The sequence below is a fragment of the Anser brachyrhynchus genome (genome assembly GCF_964034855.1).
Source record: "Anser brachyrhynchus genome assembly, chromosome: 11".
NCBI lineage: Eukaryota > Metazoa > Chordata > Aves > Anseriformes > Anatidae > Anser > Anser brachyrhynchus.
In genome coordinates, this window is record NC_137706.1 from 12,787,170 (window position 1) to 12,814,563 (window position 27,394).

Genomic DNA, 27,394 nt, shown 5'->3' on the forward strand with positions numbered 1-27,394 from the left:
GCGGGCGCCTGTGCCCCGTGAGTGGGCCCGGTCACAGGTTGGGTAATTAGAAAAACGTCGCCTCGCGTGTCGTGTGTCACTTAACTGCTCCTCTGCCTTCGCAGGGGCACCAGCCATGGTCCTGGCCGGCGCGGGGAGGATGGCGGGCCTCCAGAGGAGGACGGCAGGGATCAGGAATATCTGCATCTTGGCGCACGTGGATCACGGTGGGACGGGGTGGTGGTGGTGGTGGAAACCCGGGGAGCTCGGCGGTGCTTTGGGAGGTGGCGAGGTGTTTGGGGCGCTCTGGTTTAAAGCAGTACGTCTTCTTGGGTTCGGCTTTAAGCTGGCGTAATTCTGACTCTGAGAAGTAAATTTTGTCTGTTGCGCGTTAATTTCACCCTCGTGCAGCTTGTCCTTTAAGCATTTGAGGATTTAACAACTTGAAATAGCTGAACGTTTTCCATTTTTATAATGACAAATGATGACATAAATACGTGTATGCGTTAGGTGGTCTATTTTATTTCTACATTTACTTAGTGGAAGTGTGTTATGTAGGTGAAAATAATAAATTTTTGTTTTATGACACCAATCTTTTGTCTAATTACATGATATATTACAGTTCTGAAGTACGGTTTGCTATTTCTTTTACTTTTCTGGTTACAGCAGGTAAAGGCACACCCGCTCTGAAAAATAAATTTGTTGGCACCTAACATGTGAAGTTGAGTCACTTGAATTTTTTTTTTTTAGGTTAGTTTGTACTTTCCTGGCTGTTATTAATGTTGGTAGAACACAAGATGTTGATAAATGTTTCTGTCTCGGAACACTAGATATTGTCACTATTCACAGTATTGTCACATCTTTTTCAATTGTCTGTATTTATTTAAACTAAGTAATCTATTTTCCTTTTTAGGTAAAACTACTCTAGCTGATTGTCTGATCTCTAGCAATGGAATAATCTCTAGCCGCTTAGCAGGAAAGGTAGAGTTACACTCTCATTTTTAACAAAATTCTGGTGTGTATGCGCTGGGATTGTAAATAATCTACTCCTAGTCTTGCTAAACCTTATTTTCTCGCAATTACAGTCTTTGACAGTTGATGAGTAACTTGTGAAATAATTCCACGGATTTATCTCCTGTTCTCTTGTTTTTGTACTCAGCTGAGATACCTAGACAGTAGAGAAGATGAACAGATCCGAGGAATAACAATGAAATCTAGTGCAATTTCATTGCACTTTAAGAAAGGTAAGTTGTTGATGCTGGCAAGTATAAACTTTAATATATATTAATTTTTTTCCTTGCCTCTTCATTATTGCTGCTGAGATCTTTTTCTCTGCAACTTTTGAATCTCTCAGCGTTAGGCCATTGTTCTGCAAAGACTTAGGCATGTATTCGACTGTTAGCCAAGATAATAAAGCTCTATCCAGTGTTAGGAAAATGGTTTTAAGTGTTTGCAATAAGCAAGAGAGGAGCTGCCAGCTGGATACTTAGGTGTACTCAGTATAGTATTCTGCAGCTTCCGATTATTACATTTCACAGTTTCATGAGCTTCAAAATTTAAAATCTGCTGTTAATGTTTTCATAGAGGACGTAATTTCAGTTTTGCCTGTTTTTGTGCTTAAACCACAGTAACTAGCTAACTTTGCAGTGTAGAAATATGAGAACTTGACTTGTTAAATTCTAAGTGAAGACAATTAGAATAGTTGTCTCCATCTTTTTTTTTTCTACTTAAGATATGAATCTTTATGTTTGATCTTAAGGCTTCAAATACTGTCAGTTAAAGCAAGAACTTCCTTCAAAAACCAACAATTTTTTAATGATTGTGCACAGTCTATTGTGTACAAGATATTCACTGCACTCATATTATTAAGATGCAAGTTATACTCTGCTGTGAATTGTTCAGAGTTTTATATAGCATAGCTATACTGACTCCATGTTCCTCACCAGTTTTACCTTCAGCTAGGTGAATCATAAACATGATGAAATACATTGCTAACAGGCTTGTGCAAGAAAAAAAAAATTGCATGTACCTTAAAAGCCACCATAAGTCATCTTACTATCGCCATTTCAGCTACATACGATTATAAAGCACAGTTGAGATCAGCGATCTTCCAGCTAAGCGTTGCCGGCTAGGTCTGTTTTATTATTGTCTCTGAAATGACCTTACTTTACTAGTTAGAACCTTTTATGTCTGTTGTTTTTCTGTTTTATTGAAATTTAGATTCTAATATAAATTCTTAAACAAGAAAGTTAATTTCTTCTTACTTTGGTTGTGGCTGATGGTAAATGCAATAAATTCATAAAATACTGACTGGGGTCTCTTCAATAAGCAGAAGTTTAGAGGGACAGTAGTTTGGAAAACATTGGAAAAAAACTGTTTTTAATACCTTAGATGTTTTCATACTATGGAGTCATGTGTTTTATTAAGAAAATCTCAAATACTGAAATAAAGCGTTTTATTAAGAGTATAGGATTTACTTTAATGACAGTCTATTCTGGTTTATCCTTAAAATGCAGACTGTGGGGAAGTTGATCTATGCTTTAGCTATTGATCTATTTGTAATGCTGCTACAAGCTAGTTTTGTTTGTTTTTAAGGTAGTTGGACATTGAAAGGTGAAGGCTCGCATTAAAGATGGGTGAACTTGAAATTGCTTAGGCATAAGCCACTAGATATCATGCTGCTGCAGTCTTCCTGGCATATTTGTGTTTTTTCTTTAACATAATAGTTACTGCAGTTTTTGCCCCTAGAAATTAATACTAGTTGAGCACAGTATTAACAACGTGGCCCAAATAAATAACTGTTCTGAAATATTTATTGTTTGATCCTAGGTGATCAGGAGTATCTGATTAATTTAATAGATTCCCCAGGGCACGTGGATTTTTCTTCAGAAGTATCTACTGCTGTCCGACTCTGTGATGGTTGTATCATAGTGGTGGATGCTGTTGAAGGAGTCTGTCCACAGGTGAAATAAAGTATATTAAATTGAGAAAAAGGGTAGTGAAGAGCAAGTAACCAAACCAGAATTGCGTATATGTCTTAAGTATATAACATAGAAATAAAAGATATGCTGCTTTAAGAAGCTTTGAACAACTTCTAATAAATGATAGTGTACTTGAGGTCTGAAAGAGGATAGTTAGTTTCCTGGTTTTGCTAGTTAATTTCATAGTACAGCTGGTGAGTGGGTGTTAGGGTTGAAACAGTGAGTATATATTTTTTCTAGTAATAGATTATTTGTGTAAAGACGAAATAAGTGTGTTAAGGTAAATTATTTAGTAACTTTGTGTGCTTATAGGGTAATGAAAATGGGAAAAATAATGCAAAATAACATTGAGTTTGTTTTATTCATGACTTGCTTTTGTAAGGAGCGTGGGCTTTTTTGCTATTAAAATACTTTCTGCAGAATTCTATAATAACTAACACTATGTACCATCGAAGTCAAATGATAAGTTGACATTCAAACCAGAACCTTATTATGTGTTTAATTAAATTTTAGATTTAATTGTCATTCACTTTAACATTCTATGTCCTGAGATATCAAGCTTTCTGTAATGGATTTTTTAAACTCTTATTTTCTTAATAGACTCAAGCAGTTCTACGGCAGGCTTGGCTAGAAAATATTCGTCCAGTATTGGTGATAAATAAAATCGATCGCTTGATTGTAGAGCTCAAGTTCACCCCTCAAGAAGCATACTTGCACCTTAAGAATATCTTAGAGCAGGTATTTATACCATAGCATCATGTTCACAAAACAGATTTTGCCGTGGGTTCCCCCTGCCTTGTCTCCATTCTTGAATTAAAGAGACTGTCATTTTCAGTGGCTTATTGCTGGAATAAACTTGGCACAGCAGAACCAGTTTTTCTTACAGGCACTACAATATCTAGTCTAATTTATTTTCTTTCTAGTTGGCTCTGAGGTTCATTCAGAATGCACTTGACAGAGAAAAGAGAATCAAATGCCGCTCGACAGAGAGTCTGTCTTTTTTAAGAGATAATGTGTTGTATGTTTTGCTCTGTTGCATTGCTTAAACTGGGGATAGATGAGGAATGTCTTTAGACTATTCTTGATAATAATGGATTTATGCAGGGATTAAGTTAATTTGGAGGCAGTTAAATTGCCTGCAAACTTTTTTGAGAGCTTTTAAACAGCTACCTACATGGTTTTCCTTTGCCCTCTTTGTTGTTTACTCGTTGGCAGTAATATTTATATTTCATCATTCCCTGTTCTGAGAAACAAAGTGTGCTCCATATAATACTCTATATCTGATTCAATCTTGACATGGCTGACTGATCTGGATAGCACACCATGCTAGTCTATGCCAAATACACAAAGCCCATGTTTTAAATTTTCAAATGAATCACAAGTGCACTAGTTATTAAAACAACAAAAAATGTTTATATTTTGGAGGGTGGGGGTATTGTATTTTAATTGCAATTGCTGTGAAAGAGTGAACAAATCTTTGTATGTTTTTATATACCCTTCCATAGATCAATGCAGTCACTGGAACACTCTTTACCTCTAAAGTTTTAGAAGAAAGAGCTGAGAAAGAAACAGAAGGTGAAAATATTTCAGACACAGCGCTTGGAGATCAAATTTATGACTGGAGTGCTGGACTGGAAGATACTGATGATTCCCATCTCTATTTTTCGCCAGACCATGGAAATGTGGTGTTTGCCAGTGCAATTGATGGATGGGGTTTTGGGTAAGTATGGTACTTAGTTAATGCCCTTTTTTATTTTTTTTAATTGATCTCTGCAAGTAATCTCAAATTTAAAGTATTTTGAGCTCCTTCATGTTTCTAAAGATTTTTAACATTTTTTCTGTGATACCCAACTTTTTATCTGTTCTAATATATATTAACATTGGACAGCTGAAAAGACTGCTACTCTGGCCTGTGATTTGGAGACCTATGTTATTCTTACACAGCAGCTGCTTAGCCCACTGTAGCGTTCAGCCTAGCCTGGTAAACTTAGTGTGTTGTTAATTACTTACGTTCAATAGGCTTTACAAGACTTGGCTTAAAACTGCAGCAGCACAAGAGCTGTTTCGCAAGTAGGCTGGACCTTCCAGCTACAGGGCTGGTGAAGTTTGTAACAAGCATAGAACAGACAGCTGGCATCGGGGCAGCAGTTTCAGCTGTTCAATTCTGCCCAATATAGTTTTGGGTCACAGCATTACTGTGGTCTTTTTTTTTTTTTTCTGCATCAGATTTTGTCGTCTTTGAAATTGTGTTTGTTTTTAAGTGTTTATGCTTATCAGTCTTAATCTAGCTTTTTTTTCCATTCTTTTCCTTATTCAGGTGCATTTTTTATCTCCTTTTACCTAATATCTTTATGCTTGTTTCAGCAGTTACCATTGCAGAGATATTTAAGTAAAATTAAGAAACTTGGAGCAGAACAATTTCAGGAAAATTATCAGTATTACTGTATCTGAGTTTGTGATCAGTTCTGGTTTTCAGTCCTGTTCTTGGTAATTAGTTTTGAAAGGTAGTATGCTGTAGTAAAGATTACACGTGTTCTGATTGCTGGCCGCAAGGTGGAGTCCTTGTCTTCATCATGACTATATAATTAAAAAGATCCACTCAGTAATACAGTATGTCTTTAATGTTGCAAAACCTTAAAAAAAAAAAAAAAGATTAAAACTTGTATTTAAAGTTCATTGAATAGTTTGTAATTAACTCAAACATTTCTTATCACTGCAGGAAAAAGGAAAAATAAAATAGGTTACTTTAGTTTAATTATCTGCTATGAATAATAACGTATAAAAAAAACATCCAACAAACCAGCATATAAGTTGTGTAAAGGAAATTGAAAGCAAATCTTCAGATTCTTGGAATATTCTTCAGTCTGAAATAGATTTAGTTGTAGAAGATGAGTGAAGGCAGACATTTTCGTCTCTGAAGGCTGGAAGATTTTTATCAGATACCTTTGGTGGTCCACACATAAACACACACCTTATGGGAGCAGAGAGCTTTGCGTATGGTGCCCACAGCCATGACTAGGCAGTACTACATGCTGCTTTCCTGCTTTATGTCACACTATGCTGGGGATACCCAAAATTCTCCCTGGTTGGATCTCCTTTTGCTTCTCAAGCTACACAGCAACACTGCGTATCCTGAACTGTTGTGCAGTATGGCTCTGATGCTGAAAATACCACCTTGTAGCTGCTTTCTGCTTTCCTACACCTGGGATGACTGTATGCCACAATGTCTTCTTCCTTCCCTGCACACCCTGCTCAGCTGTGCAGTGCAACCCACTCCCTTTTGCCAAAATCACTGTCATTTCTCCTTCAGTTTAAGAGCTGTCTCACACTCTGGTGTCTCTAGCTGGAGAGAGAGCACACTGAACATATGGCAGGGAGCAATGTAATTTTTAGTATATTCAGAAGGTGTAGGAATGTGTCCCCCTTTTAAGGAAAGAAGTTACCAGATTGGCTAAAGACGTGTGTGGCTAAATAGATCTCATAGGTATTTTTTAGGTGTGTAGAAATCTGACACTTCTGGATTTCAAATAAGAGGTTATCAAATATAATTACTATGCAAAGAGAATTGTTCCAATTGTGAACAGTTGTGTATATTTTTGTTTCTGCATGCATGGGGTGAAGATATGTAGAATTTTTTTCTGTTACTGTTTACTGAATATATTCAGTGGGGAGACCGCAGAAGCTTCAGAAGTCCCTCTTTAGGTCCTAAGCAGCCTACTTTTATTAATTCATGGGCTCCAATGGAAAACAATTGGCTTTTCCTTTTAATATTACAGTTTCTGTATTATTTTATGGGCTAGACTTGATATTAAAGCAATGCTCTAAACCACAATGCCTAAAGTAGTTAACTTAAAAAGTAATTGCTATCATCTGAGGGCTGAAGTTTGGCTAGAAAGAATACTTGATTTTTAATTTTTACCATTCTAGTCAGGTTGTAATTAGAATGCATAAGGTAACCTCTTTCATAGAATAAGTTCAAGAGTCATGACTTAAAATATTTAAAACTTTTTAAGTTATATTTTTGATGTTGTGTAGTTTTTTCTTGTTTTCTGTTTTTTACTGGGGGAGAGTAGTATATGGGTATTTATTTCATTTAAACAAATTCAGTCTTCAAGCTGACTTAAAAGAAAAATGTATAAATATTGCTGACATTTTTAAGCTGTTGCCACTGAATGTTTTTGCAGGTACAAATGTTAAAAAATGGGAGCTAAAGAGAAGGCAATTGGAAAAGTGGGAGCAAAACAAAGACTTGAGATATGTATGATTTTCATGTAAGCTATCACTTGCTTAGGCTGATAAACACCTGTAAACAACATTACGCTTTTATCAAGTTGCCTTTTGTTTTCTTGCAGCATTGAGCATTTTGCAAAACTGTACAGCCAGAAGATTGGAATCAAGCCTGCAGTGCTTCTGAAGACTTTATGGGGAGATTATTATCTAAATACAAAAGCAAAGAAGATAATGAAAGGTGATCAGGTAGGGCAGTTGTCAGAAATATTACTTGTGGTTTATTTAGTTTGTTGTTTTCTTTTTTTTTTTTTTTTTGGCCAACTCCTCATTTTGCGGTTTGAGAATTGATCTCAGCACCTGTCTAGTCAACATTTGTGGAAGCATAACGTTACTATGGTAGCCTTAGAAATGAGACCATTCAAAAACTTAACCATTCAAAGGCTACAGGAAAGAACTCTCATCCAATTTATAGTGCTCACTGTTGCTCTTAAATCTCTCTGCTCACAAAATAAGAGGCATTCCAGCTTCAAGGATTCAGGATAGAGTAAAACATACGAGATGAATGGAAGACTAGCAGTGTAGGAACCTGAGTAGTGAGTGGGCCTCTGTCATCTGACTTGAAGAGTGCTTCAACAGCTAAGGATTTAGGATTTTGGGGTTCAGCTGAGGATTTAGGATTTAGAAAATCTTTTGCCTTAGTGAGGCCCCAAATTGTAATCGAATGCTGTACTGAGATACTGGCCTGAAAACTGCTCTTGTCTTGCGTTAAGTGTTTCTACCACTCAAAGTTAGAAGGCAGGACTTCCTCTATTTTCATGTAATGATTTATTATTGTTTTTTTTTTTTTAAGAGGTGGGGGTTAAGTGGTGATAACCGGGCTCAAGATGGACATGTTCCATATTTGTCAGACGCTTTTTCTGAAATTGCAACCCTTGTTCTGCGCTTCAAAATTCCATGTTTATTTTGTGGCTTATAACATCATTTTTATTAAATTTTTGAAGTAGGGATCATGTGTAGAAACAGGCAACTGGCTTGATTTTTGAATGAAGGTTTTATCTGCTTCTTATGAAAATGATTAGTTAGAAGCGCAGTCTTAAGCCTGTTGTAAAAGCAAGGAGAATTGCTGAAAATTAACTAGTTTGTTTGTTTTACCAGTCAAAAGGAAAGAAACCTTTGTTTGTGCAGTTGGTGCTGGACAACATATGGAGTCTATATGAAGCTGTTATGAAGAGGTGAGAAGATCCTATAAAATCTTCATGGAATCACTTTCCATGTGCCATGTTGATTTTTGAAATACTCAAACAAGGAATGTTATAGATGCTTGTTATGCATTGCTAATATGGCTTGTATTTTCCTGTACAGAGACAAAGAAAAAATTGAAAAGATAATCACCTCTTTGGGATTGAAAATTGGTGCACGGGAGTCACGGCATGCAGACCCCAAAGTTCATCTTAATGCCATTTGTAGCCAGTGGCTACCAATATCCGATGCAGTCCTCTGTATCCTTAAGAAAGATACAACTTTTTGTTCTATTGGCAGTTTGTAGACTTGGAAGAGTGCTCACATAACACATCACAAACTGAAATATGATTTTCTTCTATTCGTGTTTATGCCTACGCTAGCTGGACTGATTTTCTCAGTCATAGTATTAAGTCACATATCTACAGTTAGTATTATATTTCAACCAACTTCATGCTTCAACATCCACCTTTTTATTACGAAAGTACTCTATGAAACTGGAGGTATTTTAGCAATACTACTTTTATTACATAGTTTTATGTACAAATGTTAGCGACAGAGCTGGATTTTAGCTGTCTGTTGTTGATGGCAGTTAATGCATGATATTGTTGATTTAGGGAAATAGACATTGAAGGCATGCTTCCTTTTATTTCTATTCAGTAAGGAAATATAAACAGGTTCTTTATGTCCTTAGCAATGCGCTTTAGCCATGGTGTGTAATAAGCTTCCCAGTCCTCTTGACATCACTGCAGAAAGAGTGGAAAAATTGATGTGTGTTGGAGCTAGAACATTTGATTCTTTACCACCAGAAACTCAGGAACTGAAAAGTGGTAAGTGTTCTGCCATTAACATTGAAGTTGTTTCAGTCTTGGTTGTTTTGTTTGTTTTTGGATCATAAGATGCATAGTAACCTCTACTTAGATTCATGATTATTTTACCTGTGGTAACATTGATGTTTATCAGTGACATATCATAGTAGTATGTTTTATTTTTATTCCTTGTATTTTTCTTTAATGCCGTATGTTCATGGTTTTTAGACAACTGAAGCTGCAAATGATGTAAAGTCTAAGACTCCAACTGGGGATTTGGGGAGGTTATGAGGTTAATGCTTGTATTTAGTTCTAAGCAGCAGAGTTCATCATGGAACTCATTTCAGCCTAGAGAAGAGGATATTGAGGGCAGGCCTCATGGCAGCCTGCAGCTTCCTCACGAGGGGAGCAGAGGTGTAGGTGCTGAGCTCTGCTCTCTGGTGACAGCAACAGGACCCAAGGGAACAGCATGAAGTTGTAACAGGGGCAGTTCAGACTCGATGTTAGAAAAAGGTTCTTCACCAAGAGGGTGGTCAGGCAGTGGAATGGACTCCTCAGGGAAGAGGTTATGGCAAAAAGTCTGCTGGAGTTCAAGAAGCGTTTGGACAGTGCTCTCAGACATGCGGTTTTATTTTTGGGTGGTCCTCCATGGAGCCAGAAGTTGGACTCAATGATCCTTGTGGGTCTCTTCCAACTCAGGATATTCTATGATTCTAAGATTCTAATTGAGCAATAATAGAATGCTTTACTGTCTTCTGTATTAAAAACATTTATTATTAGCCGTTAGGGGCTTGAACTTAGGTTTCATATTTACAAGTACATTGGTTAACTAGGTCCAGGTAATCTAAACTAGGTCCAGCTAGGTCCAGATAATCTAAAATGAAAACAATTTTCTGTTGGATTTATTGCAAGTTAGCTTATGTACTGAAAATTGCTATTAGAAGTAGTAAGATGTAGCCTAGCTATCACCTCAAACATTGTCATTAAGTATTTCATCTACGTTTTCATAGCTCAAGATATAAATTGATTTGTTAGTAATTTTATAACATTCAAGAATGAGAAAAGATTAGTAAATAAAAGTAAGAGCCAAAAGACTTCCAAAGCAACAAATGTATTTCATTATCTGGAATGTAAAATGAAGGTACAAAATCCTGTTTTAAGGATTTTAAGTTTTGCCATTGACTTCATTGAGATCAGGATTTCATGCCGAGTTCCTCCTCAAGAAGGGTTTAGCAGTATATTCAGGTGCTATGTTGAACATTGGGATGTCTGTAAGCAAAAGTAAGCAAACATACATAGTAAGTTTGTTAGTCACCAAGTCCTGTGCTACAAAATTTTGAGAGACTGGGAAGACCTATAGAAAATAACTTTTCTACAAGCAGTAATAGAACTATATATAGGCAGTAGTGAAAATAAACTTATTGTACTGAATGCAGAAAATTTCATAACATGTTAGTATTCTTTTTTCTAGTTGTGTATTATTTGTAAATAAAAACTGTGTTCGTACATGTTGGTCATAAAAATTCTGATGCCTTGAAAAGGAGAACTACTGACTTTGTATTCCTCAAAGACAGATGAGAGCTGTTGAAGCTGAACTAAGTATTCAACAAAATTGAAAATCAAAGTTGAAACTAATGGTGCTGATATGTTATTAGTCCAGTGGTGAACAAAGCTTGTAATTCTCCATATACATGTGGTAATCTCCTCTATAGGGTTGGAACTTCTGTATAAAATGATATTTTTCTCCCAGATTCAGTAGTCTAGAAAAGAATGTTTCCATATGGTCTTTTCAAATAGGTATGTACAGGGAAAAATGCCTCACATGTATTAATTTGTTTTTCTGAAAACTGTATTTCTAACTGAATGTGCTTTATAACAATGTATTTTGTTTTAAGGTAATGAATGTTCTTGGATACTTAAAGAATTAGTTTAATAAAAATTAGAAGAAGATAACATGCCTAAGCTAGTAACAGTTGAAAGAAAGGATTTCTGAAGTTTGGATGTGTAATAAAAGGTGTTTATAGAACAGTATTTAAAAGAGAGCTTTAAGAAATCTGAAGTGATGAGATGTCAAATGCCAACTTGAGATGTGATTGTCAAATAGACAGACTGATAGGAATTGCTTCTTGGGGTGAAGAAACTGATGCTTTTGTCCTTCACCAAAGTAAATCAAAGGTTCTATCCTTCAAACAGTATAGAATACACTTAAGTCAATTAGAAGAAATTTGCCTATATAAACTTGGATTTTAGTGCACTTGGTTATGAAAATAAGGAGTATATCACATTTTACTGAGTATCTTGTTAATTCTAAGTTGTAGTCTTTGCATAAGCACTTTATATATTCTTTTCACACATAATATAAAAGGCAGAAGAGAAGACGGCATTTTCTATGCTGATAAAAACTTTAAATGGTTTTGTCTGTTTGGGATTTGATGATGAGCTCCAGGTTTGATGAAAAGAATTGTTTATGGGAATTTCCTAAATTTTGAATGTGTTTTGTGTGGATCTTATGGCCTTTGAGAAAGATCCATTCCTGTAGCAAAGTTGCTGTAATTGCACAAAGACATGAGCATCTAGACATTTGTAGGACTTCGGCCTTTAATTTAAAATGAGGAAGAATACTTTGAGGCACTGGATGAATAGTTCAGTCTAAATGTTAAACACAAAACACTGTTCTGTGTTTTTGTCATTGTAATCTAAACCAGCCTATGAACTCAATTTTAAATATCAAAACAGCATGTTTAGTTGAATATGTATAGTTTCTCATTTATTATGAGAAGTTCTGGTTTTATACTTTTGCTCATTTAAATTTATTGTGAAACATACGTGAAGATAGAGGTAGAGTTATCAAATGATATGGTTAGAGTAATTTTCCACTTCTGTTAATTTGTCTTTAGTATATTACTTATTGAAATAGGAGAGAAACACAAATTCCTATAAAATTCATGGAAAACTAATTTTGTCCATACTGCTGGGAAAAAAATGCAAATAATTTCCTTTTATGTTTGTTCAGCTTTTATGAAATGCAGTAGTGAAGGAACGGCCCCAGTTATTGTCTTTGTTTCCAAAATGTTTGCTGTTGATGCAAAGGCATTACCACACAATAAACCAAGGTAAGGAAATGTGACATTTAACTTCTGATCTACATTAGATACCTTCAGGAAATAAAGTTATGTTGCAAGCTTTGGCAAGATTCTCCTGCTATATTTAGCGTTGGTGTTGACTCACCTTGAATATTGCATGCAGTTCTGGTCATCACAATACAAAAAGGATGTTCAGGTCCTCGAAAGCATCCAGAGGAGGGCAACAAAACTGGTAAAATGGCTGAATCCATGTCCTGTGAGGAGAGGCTGAGGATGTTTGGGTCATCTAGTTTGGAGAAGAGGAAGAGAACAGGCAACTCATTGCTCTCTATGACTTCACGAGGAGGGAAGTGGACAGGGAGGTGCTGGTCTCTTCTTCCTCATAACTGATGGCAGCATGTGCAGGAGCAGAACACAGCTGTGCCAGGGGAGGTTCAGACTGCACATCAGGGAAAACCTCTTTACTGTGAGGGTGGTCAAATGCTGGAACAGGCTTCTGAGCAAGGTGGTTGGTGCTTCGTGCCTGTTAGTATTCACAAGGCATTTGGATAATGTCCTTAAGCATATGTTTTAACTTTTGGTTAGCCCCGAAGAGTCAGGCAATTAGACTAGACGGTCTTTGAAGGTTCATTCCATCTGAACTATTCTAAGTTGTTTTAGATCTGTGAAAATAATTCACAAGTATGTGAGATACGATACAGTCTTAAGAAAGAGGTTTTCTGATGGAGTTCAAGATCAGATTTGTTTAATCATATGTTTTAGAAGATTTAGCAAATCTTTTGGGGATATAAAAAAAAAAAACACATTTATTGGAGAGTAGTGCTTTTGTCCAAATAAACTGTCCTAGTGCATACATTGGATGCAGTTTCAGGATGTTTGGTTGAAAATACTGTTGAATTATAATGTTCTTTCATACCTTTTCAGTAAGCTTGTGTTTGCATGATCATGACAGCTTACATTTGTACCTAGAAGCATTTCCCTTCAAATCTGGCATAAAAGCTAAGCATTCATCCAGTCCATTGGAAGTGTAAAATAAAATGGGTTAATGGAGATGATCCAAACCTTGTACCTTAACTTTTTTGCACAGAACTGAAAGTCATTAAGTACTTTACAAGATTTTCTTCTTGCAGTTTTGGAAGATTTTTTGTTACAGCTTTCTATTTAATGGCCTCCTTATTTTTTCTGAGAGGTGGATCCTTGATTTCATTTCCCTGACATACTTAAGTGCAAGGCTTTAGCTGAAGCTATCTCTCTTTATGCAGAAGAAACATACTTTTCTGGTGAGTTTATAAGAATGGGATTCAACTTAATGTTTCATCCCTCTAAGCCTCTGAAACACTATCTGTATTCAACTTCTGTTTAAACTTTTCATTTCATTTTTTCATGATCATAAAAACTCCAAAATTGTCACTGTACAGCGAAGTAATACAGAAGTTAATTTTTCTATAAAATTAAACTATTACTGATAAATATTTGTGCAAAAGATCATGTTGCTGTATTAACATTTGAAGATTTTTCTACTTTTGTTTTAGGCACTCTCTAGACTTTTTTTGCTATCATACTTAACCTAAAATCATCCACACAAAAAATTATTTCCTGTGGTGTTTGACTTTAGGGGAAAAGTTGCATTGCACTTATGGATTGACCAAACACTAGATGGTGCTGTTTTTCTTCGAGTTCTGTCCTTAACTGGATCTGATAGGCAAGTTCCTGCTCAGGTATCAGTGTAGCACTGCTATTCCTGCTTTGCCTGCTTTCCCTGATAGGTACTCTCATTATTAGAGAAATTATTTTTCATTACAAACACACTGAGGTTAACACTTTCTGGCTATTCTACCACTGATCGTTACCCATTCTTTTTATTGGTTGGTATGAACAAGGTTCTTTGACATGATGAGGATGGAACATGGAGAGAAAGGTAGCTTTTACATTCACCAGACACAGAGAGCTTTGGACATATTTTCAAGATTTTAGTCAAAAAAAAAAAAAAATGCAAGTCTACTGCAAGTCTTGTTTTGGGGTTTCACACAAAAGACTGTATATGAGAGATTCTGGCTTTCCCAGTACTAATGATACCAATTTTCATTCTGTGTGATTTGCGTACTTCTGCATGAGCACTCTGCCTTACGGATAAACTCTATCCAGGTCTTCTCCGATACTTGCCTTCTATCTTTCTCACTTGCCTTTTTTATTCTCTTCAGTCATTCCCATTCAGGTAGGGAGCTGTTTTATGTGTGGTTATATGCCATGTGTTAAATTTTTTTTCTTTTAAAAGAGAAAATGAGAGGAAAAAATTCCCCAAACTGAAGAAAGAGTATGTGAAAGAAATTTGCTATGTAACATGGTACGTGTATTTTGGTGCATAAAGTGTGTATGAGTGCCTCCATTTTTTTATTCAAATGATGCATTCAGTACAGAAGCTCATGCATTGTAAGTTCCTGGTTGTATTCTCTCTGTATATGAAAAAATGCACTGCTTAATTTTATTGGTTTTGAGAATACAAGTGAGATTCCATTTTTGTGCTGTGATGCGTACTGTGTAACAAGTCTGTAGTCTGACCATCATTGATCTGGTTTGAAAGAGCTCAAGTTATTCATTGAGCTGAATGAAGGATTATATTTAACTGAGTTCAAGTAATGCAGAGCTAGTTCAAAATACAAACAAAATACAAAACGTGTCTAGATAAGTCACTGAAAATTAGGTTTTTAGAGATGATAATGCAGGAGAGTGATAACTGGCCTGGAATTCTTTCTAGTAGACTTGTGGGGTATTAGCTATGGCTGTTGGCAATATGTCCTTTCCCCCGATTTCTTCAGTAAACAGAAAATTGTGGTGTTTTGCTTGATAGTTTGAAAAGTGTTTCTTGCCATCTTTAATATTATTCAATTAGTTACTAATTGTCTAGTATTAAAATAAACCATATGACTTTTCTGTGTGATAACCAGTCATTATCAGCACCATGTAATCTTGCTGATTAGGTAGCATTAGCGATTTTGTTTTGAAGTGACAGATTCTATTTTTTGAAAAATAGTAATATAGCTGAATGTGTTTTTTAGTTTTTTAATTGTTGAGATTCTACAGGTAAGCAGTACTTGAAGAAACAGAAAAGGAGTTTGTTTTTTTAAAAAGGAAGGAAAGATGGTGAAACAAAACATAGATGCTTTAAAAACATACTGTCCAAATGTGGTTCCTAAATATGTTTTGAATTATAATGGCCACTGTATGCTATTTACAGTTGCACAGAGAAGATTGTGCTTAACATAATGTGAGTGTTGAGCTGAGTATTTGAACCAGGAGGATCAAATAAGGATCCATAAGAATGTTCCTTAAGAATTCCTGAACATAGGGAGGAATAAAGAATGCCTAAAATATGTAGGTTAATAGTGCATTATCATAGTGGTTTCATGTGGACCAATTTAAAAACATTAATACTTATTGTCTGTTTCAATTACCTGTAAATTTTCAAGGGACATAACTCTGTACTTGTGTTCTGATGTTTGACTGCCAAACAAACTGTCGGCTAGGTTATATGCATCCTTTTCAGTGGTGGATATTTTTAAGCACGTTAAAACATGTAAAAATCAGATTTTTTCCGTAGAGTGCTTGCTTGTTTGTTTTTTTCTTTTTTTTCTCCTCAAGGCTTACACTCTTCTACTTCTAGAGAGAATAAAGTAGATCCATGCTTCTGTTGTCTTTTTTCTCTCGTTTTGCAAGATAATACTGCATAATGCTATCTTTTTGTAATTTTCTTAGTAGCTGCAAATTGACTTTGCGGTTTTTATATTTCGCCTTATTTCTGCCATCTGCTTGTAATATTTTTTTAAGCATAGGTTGGGGAAAGCAAAATGATTTAAGTTCAGGGTATACAGTAAATGATAAAGAGAGGAGTTTTAATTAAAACAACCTCCTCTGAGACTGCTGTTGGCAACTAATACCCTCTAAAAGGTGACTTTAAGAATCAGTAGATTTGATACTAAAATGGCTAGGTTTTTGCTTTTACTGGTTAAATAACAAAATTTGTCAGTTGTTGTAACAGTAGAAGATGTGGAAAATTAATTTGTGGTCAGGTTACAACTGGTTGGCAGCTTATATTTATCTTGCTCTGGGAAGGCTTGAAAAATGACTTCTATCTTGTACCACTATGACACTGAGGTATTTTCTTTAGCAGATTTTATAATGAAGTGAGAATTGTGCAAATATACTTTGTCTTCCAGTTTCTTCTGCCTGAACTTGTGAAATCATTTGCTAATTCCAACCAAATCAGACAGAGATGGAGATTTTTACAGATACCAAGTTCCAGTAAATTTTGTGGAATTTAGTGGTTGGGCAGAGTAGACAAGTTAGGACCCTGCTAAAAGAGTATAGTGTGATTATACTTCACTTTAGATATTATAATATCTAAAACCAACAGGAAATAGGGCCAGACTGGCTTCTTATGGAACTGCTTGCTTCACGTAATAACACCAAGGTTATTTAGTGATGCTATGGTAATATCTTTTTTTCTGTGGTGTAGCTTGTTTACATGTCTTAAGCCAAGAGATTGTAGCGTACTTAATTTTCTTTCTATTGTTTCCTAAAGACTGTATTGTAAAAAAAAAATAAAAAATGTAAATCCTGTGATTGTTGCCCAACCTTCAGCTGAAAACACTTTACGTTGTTGTGATCAAAGTACGAGAACATTTGTAAAGATCGCAGCTCTGTAAAAAAAAAAATTACTATCTTCTTGTGAGTAAATGAATTTTTACATTTAAAAGCAATATGATTTTCAGTGACTTCACTTTGAGCCGAACCCATCATCTTCTGTTTGCATTAAACAGAAGTTTAGTTTGTACTAACTTGTAGTTGGTGCATTAGAAATGAATTTGACATGAGTCATCTGAACAGATTGTCAGATTTACAAGTTAACGTTTGAAGATGGTACCCAGTTATATAATTAATAGAGTACTATATGCTGTTCAAAAATGAAAAAACAAACATTATGATTAAATTTCACTGTGACAGCATACATTTGACTCCAGCTAAAATCTTTGGAACTGATTTAAGAGATGGAGTCTGAATCTCTGGACATGTTTAGTTTGCGTAATTGCAAGTTTAGAGAGAAAAGCATATAACATTCTGGAAGAGTATTTTTCTTTCAAGTTTCATCTCTCTTTATTGCATATTTAGTATGCGAGATAAATCAAAGGTCAGTAAATCAGCCAAGGGCGTTTTTCAAGATAAGGTATGACAGCTTGATATTAATATCTTAGTTTTGTTATGTGTCTCAGAGCGAATGATCTTCCCTGTACAATATAACATGAAAAATGTATCCAGTATACCTCTTTGCAGAAGTTCTGTAAGATCACTGTGTAACATTTTATGTAAATACTGTTTTGGATAATTTTCAGTTGTCCGTTTTGTGTACAGACAGTTCCTTCTGTGAATTGCATAGTGATTGTAGTTGCATTAGAAAGTACATGAAATAATTTTAGTTACTGTATGTTGGTTTATGAATGGAAATAGTTCTTAAAAGTGATCTTTATGGATGTTGCCGTTCAAAATTTAGGCTCTTAGTTCTGGGCTGGGACATAATATATAGCAGATTTCAAGGCAAAAGCATTAAACAATTTAATCCAGGAATTCAGGTACTTCAGAAGGATTAGGAAGACCACTGGACATACTCCGTGCTGGATTGTAACAAACAAGCTGCACTTGAGAGAGCTGTCCCTAGGGATGTGGTTGTCTGAAGTCTTTGAGTACCAGATGGTAAGCAGAACAGCAGCCAATGATTGAAGTAGAACTTAATTCTGAAGAGTGGAGTCATGAAGAGCAATGCAGAAGATTCTCTGTAAATTACCTGGATTTTAAGATGGTAACAGAAATTACCTCCTTAGTGTGATGGAATCAAGCGTATGTCTGCAAGGTCAAGGAATTTAAACTGATAAAAATTATATAGAGAGAAAGTATTCTCAGCCTGTTGTGGGTAGTATCAGTCTTTTAGAAGTCAGTTGTTCTGACTTTGTTTCCTTTGTAAAATGGTCTAAAAGTTAAAAGTTTTTTAAAAAAAAAAATGTAAGAGTGTCTCTAAAAAAATCAGATGCCAATTTTTGTTTATTCACTATGATTTTTTCAAATCTTTTGGAACAAAGTCTCTCTTTGATAACATGGAAGGATAGAAAAGCTGTTATTCACAGGATGAAGAAGTTTAGTTGTCATTGTTTGAACTAAACTGAGTTATCCTTGGTGACTATGAGAATAAAGAAAAAGTCGGCATTAGCATGTTAATTTCACCTAGTCCAATGCATTTAATCAACAATCTACTGGATGACAATGTTGTGTACGTTACGCTGTTTGCCATGTTATTTCCACAGCTTTTGCTTACGATGTGGTTGAGCTGAAGATGAGTTAGTAATAATGTGGTTGCCCATCTAAGTCAGCTCTGTTGCTTGTGCTTCGTTCATGTGTGCAGTGTGAATGTTTCAGCATCTCTTTGAAGGCAGAGAATCTCTTTCCCTTTCTCCTTCGTTACTTTTACTGTTTTTTCTGTGACTGTATGATCTTTTTTTTTTTTCTGCCAGTATCATAAGGTGTTGTAGCTTTTCTTATGCACTGAAAAAGTGGGAGGGAAGAAATATGGTAGAGAAGAGGAAGAGAAGAGCACATCTCATCTGGTTTGGTCAGCATTTAGAATAGAATAGAATAGAATATCCTGAGTTGGAAGGGACCCTTAAGGATCATCAAGTCCAACTCTTGACACCGCACAGGTCTACCCAAAAGTTCAGATTTTCAAAGTTCAATTTGTTCAAAATTGATTTCACTTCTCATTGGTTTCACCAACTGGAGAAATTGAATAAATCAGGATATAATTTAAACTGGAGATTAATGCACATAAGACACTGGATCTGCAACAATCTTGTGCTGTGTTCTGCTTCAGTGTGTTATCATTATGTATAAGGATTTATACGACAACAACATCTCTTTTTTGTGGTTTCTAATGATCCTACTGGGAGTGACTAATTCTGTGGAAATTGATGCTGACACAAACCAGGGTGGAAGTCTAGCTTTTACCTACTAGCTAAAGACCTACCCACACTCAATCTGCTTCTTATCAAATTGAGAATATAATTAACTAGGCTTATGTGTATTGCAACTTATGTTGCAACCAGTGCATTCAGAATTTTAAGGTACCTTTAACACTTGTGATAAGGGCTATCTGATACCTAAATATAGTGGTACTTTTAAAGATAACACAGAAGTAGGAGGGAGGAGGGGGACAAACAAACTTTTTCTTTTACTCTCAGGATTATTTACACAAATGAAAAGTATTTTTGGACAATAAAATGTGTTGGAATGCATACATATGTCCTCATGTGCATACTATGCCATCATATATAGACTGCATTTATCCCTTGGCTGTCTCATCTGTACTTTCCCTATCAATCTCTTTCCCCTGGGAATTTTTCAGACATTCCAAACCCTTAAATAGCTTTGAACAACTGCCTTCAGGAAAAAAATGATCATAAAAAAAAGTTTTCTTCTCCACCATCTGCTTTGCATTTTCTATTGTTAAGACTCACTCTCTTTTGCAATAAAATAAACAAATCAAACAGAAATAACGCATTGTCCCAAATTTCAGAGATGCAGATTCTTAATTCTGTCACAATGACTGCGTAAGAGATTATTTAAAATAAATAAACAAGAAAAACTTTCTGAGAAGTTTACAGGGGCATTTTTTCTCATTTTTGCCTTTCCTGTAGTATGTAGTGAATCTGTTCCAGGTTCTAAGTTCTGAAAGTATGCATCAAATTCTGGCATTTTATCCCAGGGGGATTAAAGGTTTTCTGATAGGTAATTTTAAAAGATATTTTTAACTCGTATATAGGTTTTTTGCCCATTTGAGTTGAATATTTGGATCAAGTTAAGCACAATAATTAATAAATAACAACTATATAAAATACATAACAATATAACACTTGATTTCTTCAAGTCCTAAAAAGATTTCTGGTGAAATGAAGGGTTCTATTAAGCATTTTAAAATAATCTGAAGGATATGCAATAAACAGAGTATGTATTATGATATAATAAATGTATTGACACTGAGGTGGTCTCAGCCACATAATTTATTCATGGCTTTCTGAACTAACTGATCCAGTTAGGGTCAGACTTAGTCTCCAGTAAGTGTCTCTACTGTCTACAGACAAAAACTTTGACCTCTGAGAAGTGGGTTGTTTCCCTGTTTGGCATTGTGGAATAGTTCATGTGATCTGTGGATGTGATTCAATGTTTTGTTTTGTTTTGTTTTTTTTTAAGAGATATTTATGTGCTTGTTCTTTAAAGAAACATTCTGTTGTAGAGCTTCTTGCTGTTTTCTTTCTCTTTATTATTCATTAGTGCTACTGCTGCTCAGCAAATCTTGAAGTGTTTTGTTGCAGAGAAGGAGTGTAGTTCCCAAGTGTGGAAATTAGAGAGACAAGGTGACTTGTCTAAGGCTACTAAACAAGCTAAAACTAACAGGACACTTTTGATTCTAGTGTTCTGTTCATCATATTGGGTGCTTGATAGTGGAAGAATCCTAAACCATCTTAATATTAAGAAGTGTTGGCCTTGCCCCCAGCACATGAGCAAATGCAGGTGTAAGGACGCTCCATGCAGATGGGGTTTTGTTATGCGATTAGGTTCACTTCCTGAGATGAAGTCAGCATATAACATTGGTGATTAGTTTGTTCAGTTGTGCTTTATAAATGCATGCTTATGATGGAGAGAATTCTTCCATTTCTTCTCTCAGGTTAGAATTCTATTAAGAATAATTATATAATGTAAAAAATACATTGGTTGTTGTGTTGGAAACAAATTATTTATTAATGCTGGAAAATGGTATATATTTCCATTGCTCACAATGGGGAAAAAATTATAAAATTGAAAGCATTGTAGTTCCAGTGAAACAAGTCTACGTATCTTTATTTTTTTTCATCTTTTAAGCCACAGGAATAAAAGTGGTTTTTAATGTAGGCACCTGACAGCATGTTACACAAAAAAAATGTGGATCATCTGTTTAAACGGCCTTAGGGAAGGACTATAATGCCTGTCTTTAATTATTAATATTATTTATTATTATTATTAGCTTTAAATCTTACATTAAAGCACTTTATTTTAAGTTAGGGTTTGCCAGTGAGTAGATGGAAGTTGCATCAGAATATTACAATTCTCTTTTTTGTTTCCTCAGTGAAGTCTTTTGTCCATTATGAAGCTATTCACTTAGTAGAAAAGTCACTATAGAAGGCAAAGTTTTTCTCTTGCATTTGAACACTTACTGTAAAGACTACCTTAGAATAGTAAAAATATCACAAGCTCATTGAAATGACAATATTTGATCACTGTGTATTTGGAATAAAAGTCTGGTATTTTTTCTAACTAGCTTGGTATAGATAAGTCTAGATTAATACACTGTTTAGTCTTAGCTGTCATTCTAGTTCAGAATAACATACTGGACATGGTGTGAAAAGCAATTTTTAAAATTGGCTTGGAACTTTTCCAAGAAAGTGAGAATTCACACATCAGTGGGAGAAACTAGATTTATTTTAATGAAATAAACAGAAGTTTAACATGGTAACCTCTTTCTAAACATGGTAGAGGAAGAGTTTGTTTATTTTAGCTGACTAAAAATACGTGGTATCATGGGGACAAAAGGCATTCAGTGTAATTTTTTCTTACGCTGAATGTAGTATTCTAATTCTTACAATTTAATTTATTTTAAAGTAAGGGGCATTTCCAAATGCTAATATTTTAAAATACAATTTAGGCCTTTAACTCAAGAAGAAATAGCTCAACGACGTGAACTTGCAAAACGGAGACATGCAGAAAAAATTGCAGCAAATCAAGGGAAGGAACTGTCAGAAAAGCCCCCAAGTGAAAATTCATCTGAAGTGACTGGAAACACTGGTGATACAAAAGGTATTTAATGATCTGCTATCCATTTTTCTCATAGTATATTTAATATTAGTATCTAGGTGTTGTTAAGGGGCTGATTATGGAGCTGTGTACCTTGCAAAGAATCATCCACACTCCAGTCCAAACAGTTTAATAGATAGGACTGAATGAAGAGCAAGGAGGGAGTTGAAGGCAGCTGATAATTTATAGATGCTGTAATAATGCCATGGATACCTGTTTATATGGCCTGAGAATGTTCTTGGGCTCAGTACTTTGAGTCACTTGAAGATAGATGATGCCTTAAGGGGATTATCTGCTGAAAAATTAAATAATTTCCACTCTGAATAGGAATACAGAATGATTTATTTTTGGACATGTGTATGGGGTAGAAAAATTCAGGTTTAGCTTATTGCTGGAGTTGCCTTACGGACTTGTTGCTAGTGTACTTTAGGCCAACATAACTTTAATTCCTCTTAAGTATTTACAAGAATAAGTATTTTATTTAACAAAAAAAAATTTATATAAAAGCAGTGATTGAGAACGGGACTGGAGTATGGGTTACAGTGGCGGGTTCTTGTCTTTGAATATGTCATCAGATGTGATACTGTGGTATGTAATTGATTTTTTTTTCTTCAGCTGATGAGGTAGTAACTGTTTTTAGAGTTGATCTATTTTTTCTAACTGATTAGGTGAAGAGCAGCAGCTCACTGGTCAAACAGAGATTGCGACCTCAAAGGCAGCAAAACAGGAAGCAGACAACAAGGAGTCTTTCATTGCTTTTGCTAGAGTGTTCAGTGGTGTAGTGAAAAGAGGGCAAAAGATCTTTGTTTTAGGACCAAAATATGATCCTGCCGAGTCTTTGCATAAGGTAAGAGGTGACAGTGAAATGTTTCCGTAACTTGACATTATTTTCGAAATATTGTTGACTTAACTTTCTGCACATTGCATGCTCAAAACAAGGTTCAAATCAAAAATTCCAAAACGTAGCAAAGTAATTTAGGCAATTAATATGGTTTATTTTAGTAATAAAGTTGCTGTGATAAAGGAGGCGTGAACCTTCTTTATTATTTCATTTCAACTGAAGATCTCAAGACTTTGCATATATTCTTTAGGAGAAGTAGATGAATAGATGATCCTTGAAATACAAGGATTACATCCTGTCTGTGTCTAATAAAGGGGATTCTGTTTTGCGCTGTTCTGTGAAAAGATGTTGGTTAAACGTCTACACATGCAACCTGTTTTTAATCAGATTCAAAATAATTTGATTTAAAAACCTTGCGTTGAGTTTTATGAAACAGAAGACGGACATGAAGGGCCTGAATGTATTTCTAAGCACACGTAATGATTCAAAGCTTATTCTGACTTTCAGCTATATGCGAAATCCAGTGATTTGCAGTGAGAGCAATTCATAATAGCATACTGGCTGTACATCCATGGAATTCTGCAAAATTTTGCAGAGGAATTGTGCAAAGACTTGAACATAGCATAAATAAATGTCTACTCTGATACAGTCACCATTTGTCGGGGATTTGAGGAGGTTTAAATAATATGTAGTAAGATTATTTTTTTTTTAACTTTGTCAGCCGTATTATTTTCATTAGGCATTAGAATGTTTACTGAAAATGAGTTTCTAAAACCTGGTAAATTATGTGAAATTATTGGGAGGCTGGAAGCAGTCAGCCATTGTCTTATGGATAAACAGTAGTCTCAATCTTGATGAGTCTTTGGTTTTCTGCGTCCTTACTTTGCCTGCTTAGGTCCATTTGATTAGACTGCTGTAGATTATTTAGTGTTTAAAAAGAATACATTCAGCCTAATTCTTTAAGGTGATGGAGTATGTTCATAAATACTAGATACACATTTATGATCTTAAATTCATCACAAAATGTGAAGATGGTGCCTCAAACACCTCCTTGGAGATTGCTTTTAATAACATTTTAAGAGTGCAGCTATTTCAAATTCTGTGAAGGTGAAGAGATCATTAGCCTTTTAGGTATGACTGACTCTAGCTGAAGTTAGATTTGATATTGCTTAGTAATTTTGAAATGTCTTAGTAGCAGGCGAATCTTCGTACCCCCAATGCAGAGGCATTTTTTCAAAGATGGAGTTTGCTAGAGACATCTGGATGAAACTCCCCTTATTTAATTGTTTAATATGACTTCCTTATGCTGTTTAAATACAATTGGGTTGCAGATTTTAAAGCAAAACATAAAACTTCTCCAGCCCAATGAAAGCATCTTACTTAAGCATATTATAGCCCAATACAGACTTTCTTCTCAGAATTTTACCTGCTAATGAATAAAAAGTTTTATCTTGTTTGAAAGAAAGTTTGAGGTCCGTTACTGTGGAGATGTTTTGTTTTTGCACATTCAGCTGATTATCCTAGTAAACTTATTGTAAGCCTTGGGATTACCAAAATACATGAAGCATTTATTAATTAACAGCAAATCCAGTATGTGCATACGTAAAGAAAATTTGTGATTGGAAAACGAGTTATTTATGGGAACAGGAGAGTGTGTAATAGTATTGAAAAGAGTGGTGTTAAATGTTTTGAGAATGTGATTGTAGAAGTTCATTGCCTATGAAATTACCTTAATGTGTGTTTTATCAGTGATGATGAACAGTGAGTGAGAATTAATATGCACTTAAACAATAAAGGAAACACTGTTTTTTCATTTTTCTTGGTAATATTTCATTGTTTGCTGCAACACTGTGTTTTTGGAAGGGAGATAAGTAAGTATGTGTTAGTTTTGAATATCTGGCTTTTGAAATGAAAAAGCTTTAAAATATATTTCTTAGTTTTGAAATGCAAGGAGGTTTTCAGGAAGAAGTTTGTAACAGTACCAGGCAATAAATATCCAACACTGGTTGTTTTACTTCATGTAGCTGTCATCCCAGTGTTCTGCTACCGATGATCTGCCATTAGTACCTCATATGACTTGCTGTACATTGGAGAATCTCTACTTGCTTATGGGAAGAGAACTTGAAGATCTTGAAGAAGTACCTGCAGGAAATGTTCTGGGTAAGACTTAACTAATATTTCATTTCCTAGAGCTTGAATGTTTATATCATCCAAAATGCATTGAAATTATTTTGATATGATTAATGATAAGAAAACAGATAAATCTCTGAATATTTTTAGGTATATTACATGTGCAAAAAATGAAGGCACTCATTGTAACTTCTGTGAACTTTTAATGGTGAAGTGGGAAAAAAAAATCATAAGTAAGAGAAAACTAGGGATTACAGGAGCCCTATTTACTGTTATCTTCAGGTTGGAGTATTGCCAGGTAAGCATCACTACCAGGAATTGCCAAAGGCAACAGTAAGGTCTAATATTTTCTAAATTGCAAGGATTATAAATAACATTTTCTCAACAGTGGAAACACTGTAGTATGACGTTTTCAGTGATGCGGATAATTGTAGTTTTATTAATGAGTCTGTGCAAAATACGGTGCTAAAACTTACTTGTTACTGCTATGGCAAATTTTGAACTGTTTCCATGCGCATGTTTCTGAATGATAAGTCATCGTAATCACTGAGTTATGTTCTTCTGTGCCAGATTTTGAGTTGTTTTGCTCTAGAGCATTAAATAGCATACGTTTTTGGTTTTGTCCTTCACACGTCTTTTTTTTATGTATAATCAAAAATACTATTTAGAATTTAGAGAGTGTAAAATTCAGAAGTAGGTTTTTTTTCAATTTGTGGGTGAGCTGTAAGCAGCTAATCCTACAAAAAAAATTGTGAGTAGTCTCAACTTCTGAGAACAACTACTCTTCAGTAGTCTGTAGATTTTCCATAAAAAAAAGCATACTAGTCAGGAAATAAGAAAGTTCTAAATGGTAACACAAGGTTTGTCATCTTTAGAAAAATTCATTAGAATCTTAAGATCAGGATTAATACTCAGAGCTTTTAGCCAAACTGTGTCTGGTATGTCATCTCTTTGAGATCATTGGCTGTTCTGTTTACATATTGACAAAACAGGTTTTCATTTTTACCTACAGCATACAAACTCGAGAATTAGTTTTTTAAATCTGATGTTAAAGAAATTTTAAAACGTAAAAGCCCTAAATAATTTCGAGCTAGTTTTTCTCCCATTTCCCCATAATGTTGTATTGTTAATTTACATAAATTCAATAAACATTTTACCTGTTTCATGATGTACCACATTCAGGAGAAAATGCAATACTTTTATATAAATGGAATCTGTAACAATGGTGAAGCAGGACTTTCATTATTCCTCTTAATAAAAATGATTTCTGTTTCAAAGGCCATTTATCTTCCAGCTTCAAAGCATACAGTGATGATTTCTCTCCAGCCATATAAGGAAATTACTTGTAGATTATCTAGTAAAATAAGGAAGCTTTTCTGAAAGCTCTGTAGTTTTATTCTGTATAATTTAATTATTGCCATAAGGAATACACAGTTAGTCATGACCGCCTATTTCCACTTTAAAACTCATGGTACAGGGATTTTTTTTCCCAGTGTTTTTGTTTGTTTCTTCCAAGGAAGAACCTGCTTGGTGACAATGAGCAAGTAGCCTTTTTACTCTTCATACTGGCTTATGCAAAGGTTTAATGATCAAAGAAATGGCTTAAGACATAGGCTGTGTCAGTGGAGATGAAGATTTCATCCCTTGGTCCTTGTGGTGGATTAGATTTTTCCTTAAAATACTTATAAATCCTTATAAATGTTAAAAATCTGAAAAACTTATAGCAAAATACTACAAGAGGAAAAGGTAATGAAACATACCGTGAACACACAGAATTCACAAAGAGTCAGCTGAAAAATAATATCATTTCCCTGTCTACTGTGCATAGCCATTTTGGGAAGCTGTGGAAAGTTGTTGTTCTGAGTTTCTGGAAGTTGAGAGAGAGCCTGTTTTGCAATTGTTAATTTGTATTGCAAGTTTACAGTGCAAATGTTTTGTCAAAAGTATTTCTCAAAAAGCTTTAAGCAGTATGTCATTTTCAAGTGGTATGGCAAACACGAAATACTGCCTCCTTCCACATAGCAGTTAATAATTCACAATTTTTCTTCTTTGCAATCTATGTGACTACTATACATTTTTTACAGTCCTTGGGTAGGGGGTGAAATATGACTTCAACTTAAAACAAACAAATGAAGATGTTCTTGAGAACCAAGGATAATAAAGGCTTTGTAATAA

The 27,394-nt window shown here is 34.9% G+C and overlaps 1 protein-coding gene across 3 annotated transcripts in view; it reads left to right on the forward strand.

Moving 5' to 3' along the window:
- EFL1 (elongation factor like GTPase 1) overlaps positions 1–27,394 on the forward strand; it is a 71,863-nt gene that overhangs the window by 238 nt on the left and 44,231 nt on the right. For 2 of the 3 annotated variants that reach the window (XM_080607174.1, XM_080607175.1), the window contains exons 2-15: positions 105–206; positions 893–960; positions 1,139–1,223; positions 2,809–2,942; positions 3,561–3,698; positions 4,466–4,680; positions 7,313–7,436; positions 8,346–8,422; positions 8,553–8,689; positions 9,137–9,259; positions 12,252–12,351; positions 22,100–22,251; positions 22,917–23,095; positions 25,114–25,249. In XM_080607174.1, the coding sequence (XP_080463300.1) occupies positions 116–206; positions 893–960; positions 1,139–1,223; positions 2,809–2,942; positions 3,561–3,698; positions 4,466–4,680; positions 7,313–7,436; positions 8,346–8,422; positions 8,553–8,689; positions 9,137–9,259; positions 12,252–12,351; positions 22,100–22,251; positions 22,917–23,095; positions 25,114–25,249 (1,759 nt within the window). In that variant the 5' untranslated portion in view covers positions 105–115. Of the gene's footprint in view, positions 1–104; positions 207–892; positions 961–1,138; positions 1,224–2,808; positions 2,943–3,560; positions 3,699–4,465; positions 4,681–4,747; positions 7,232–7,291; positions 7,437–8,345; positions 8,423–8,552; positions 8,690–9,136; positions 9,260–12,251; positions 12,352–22,099; positions 22,252–22,916; positions 23,096–25,113; positions 25,250–27,394 lie in introns of those variants that run through there. The other variant, XM_080607176.1, reaches the window with a different exon arrangement.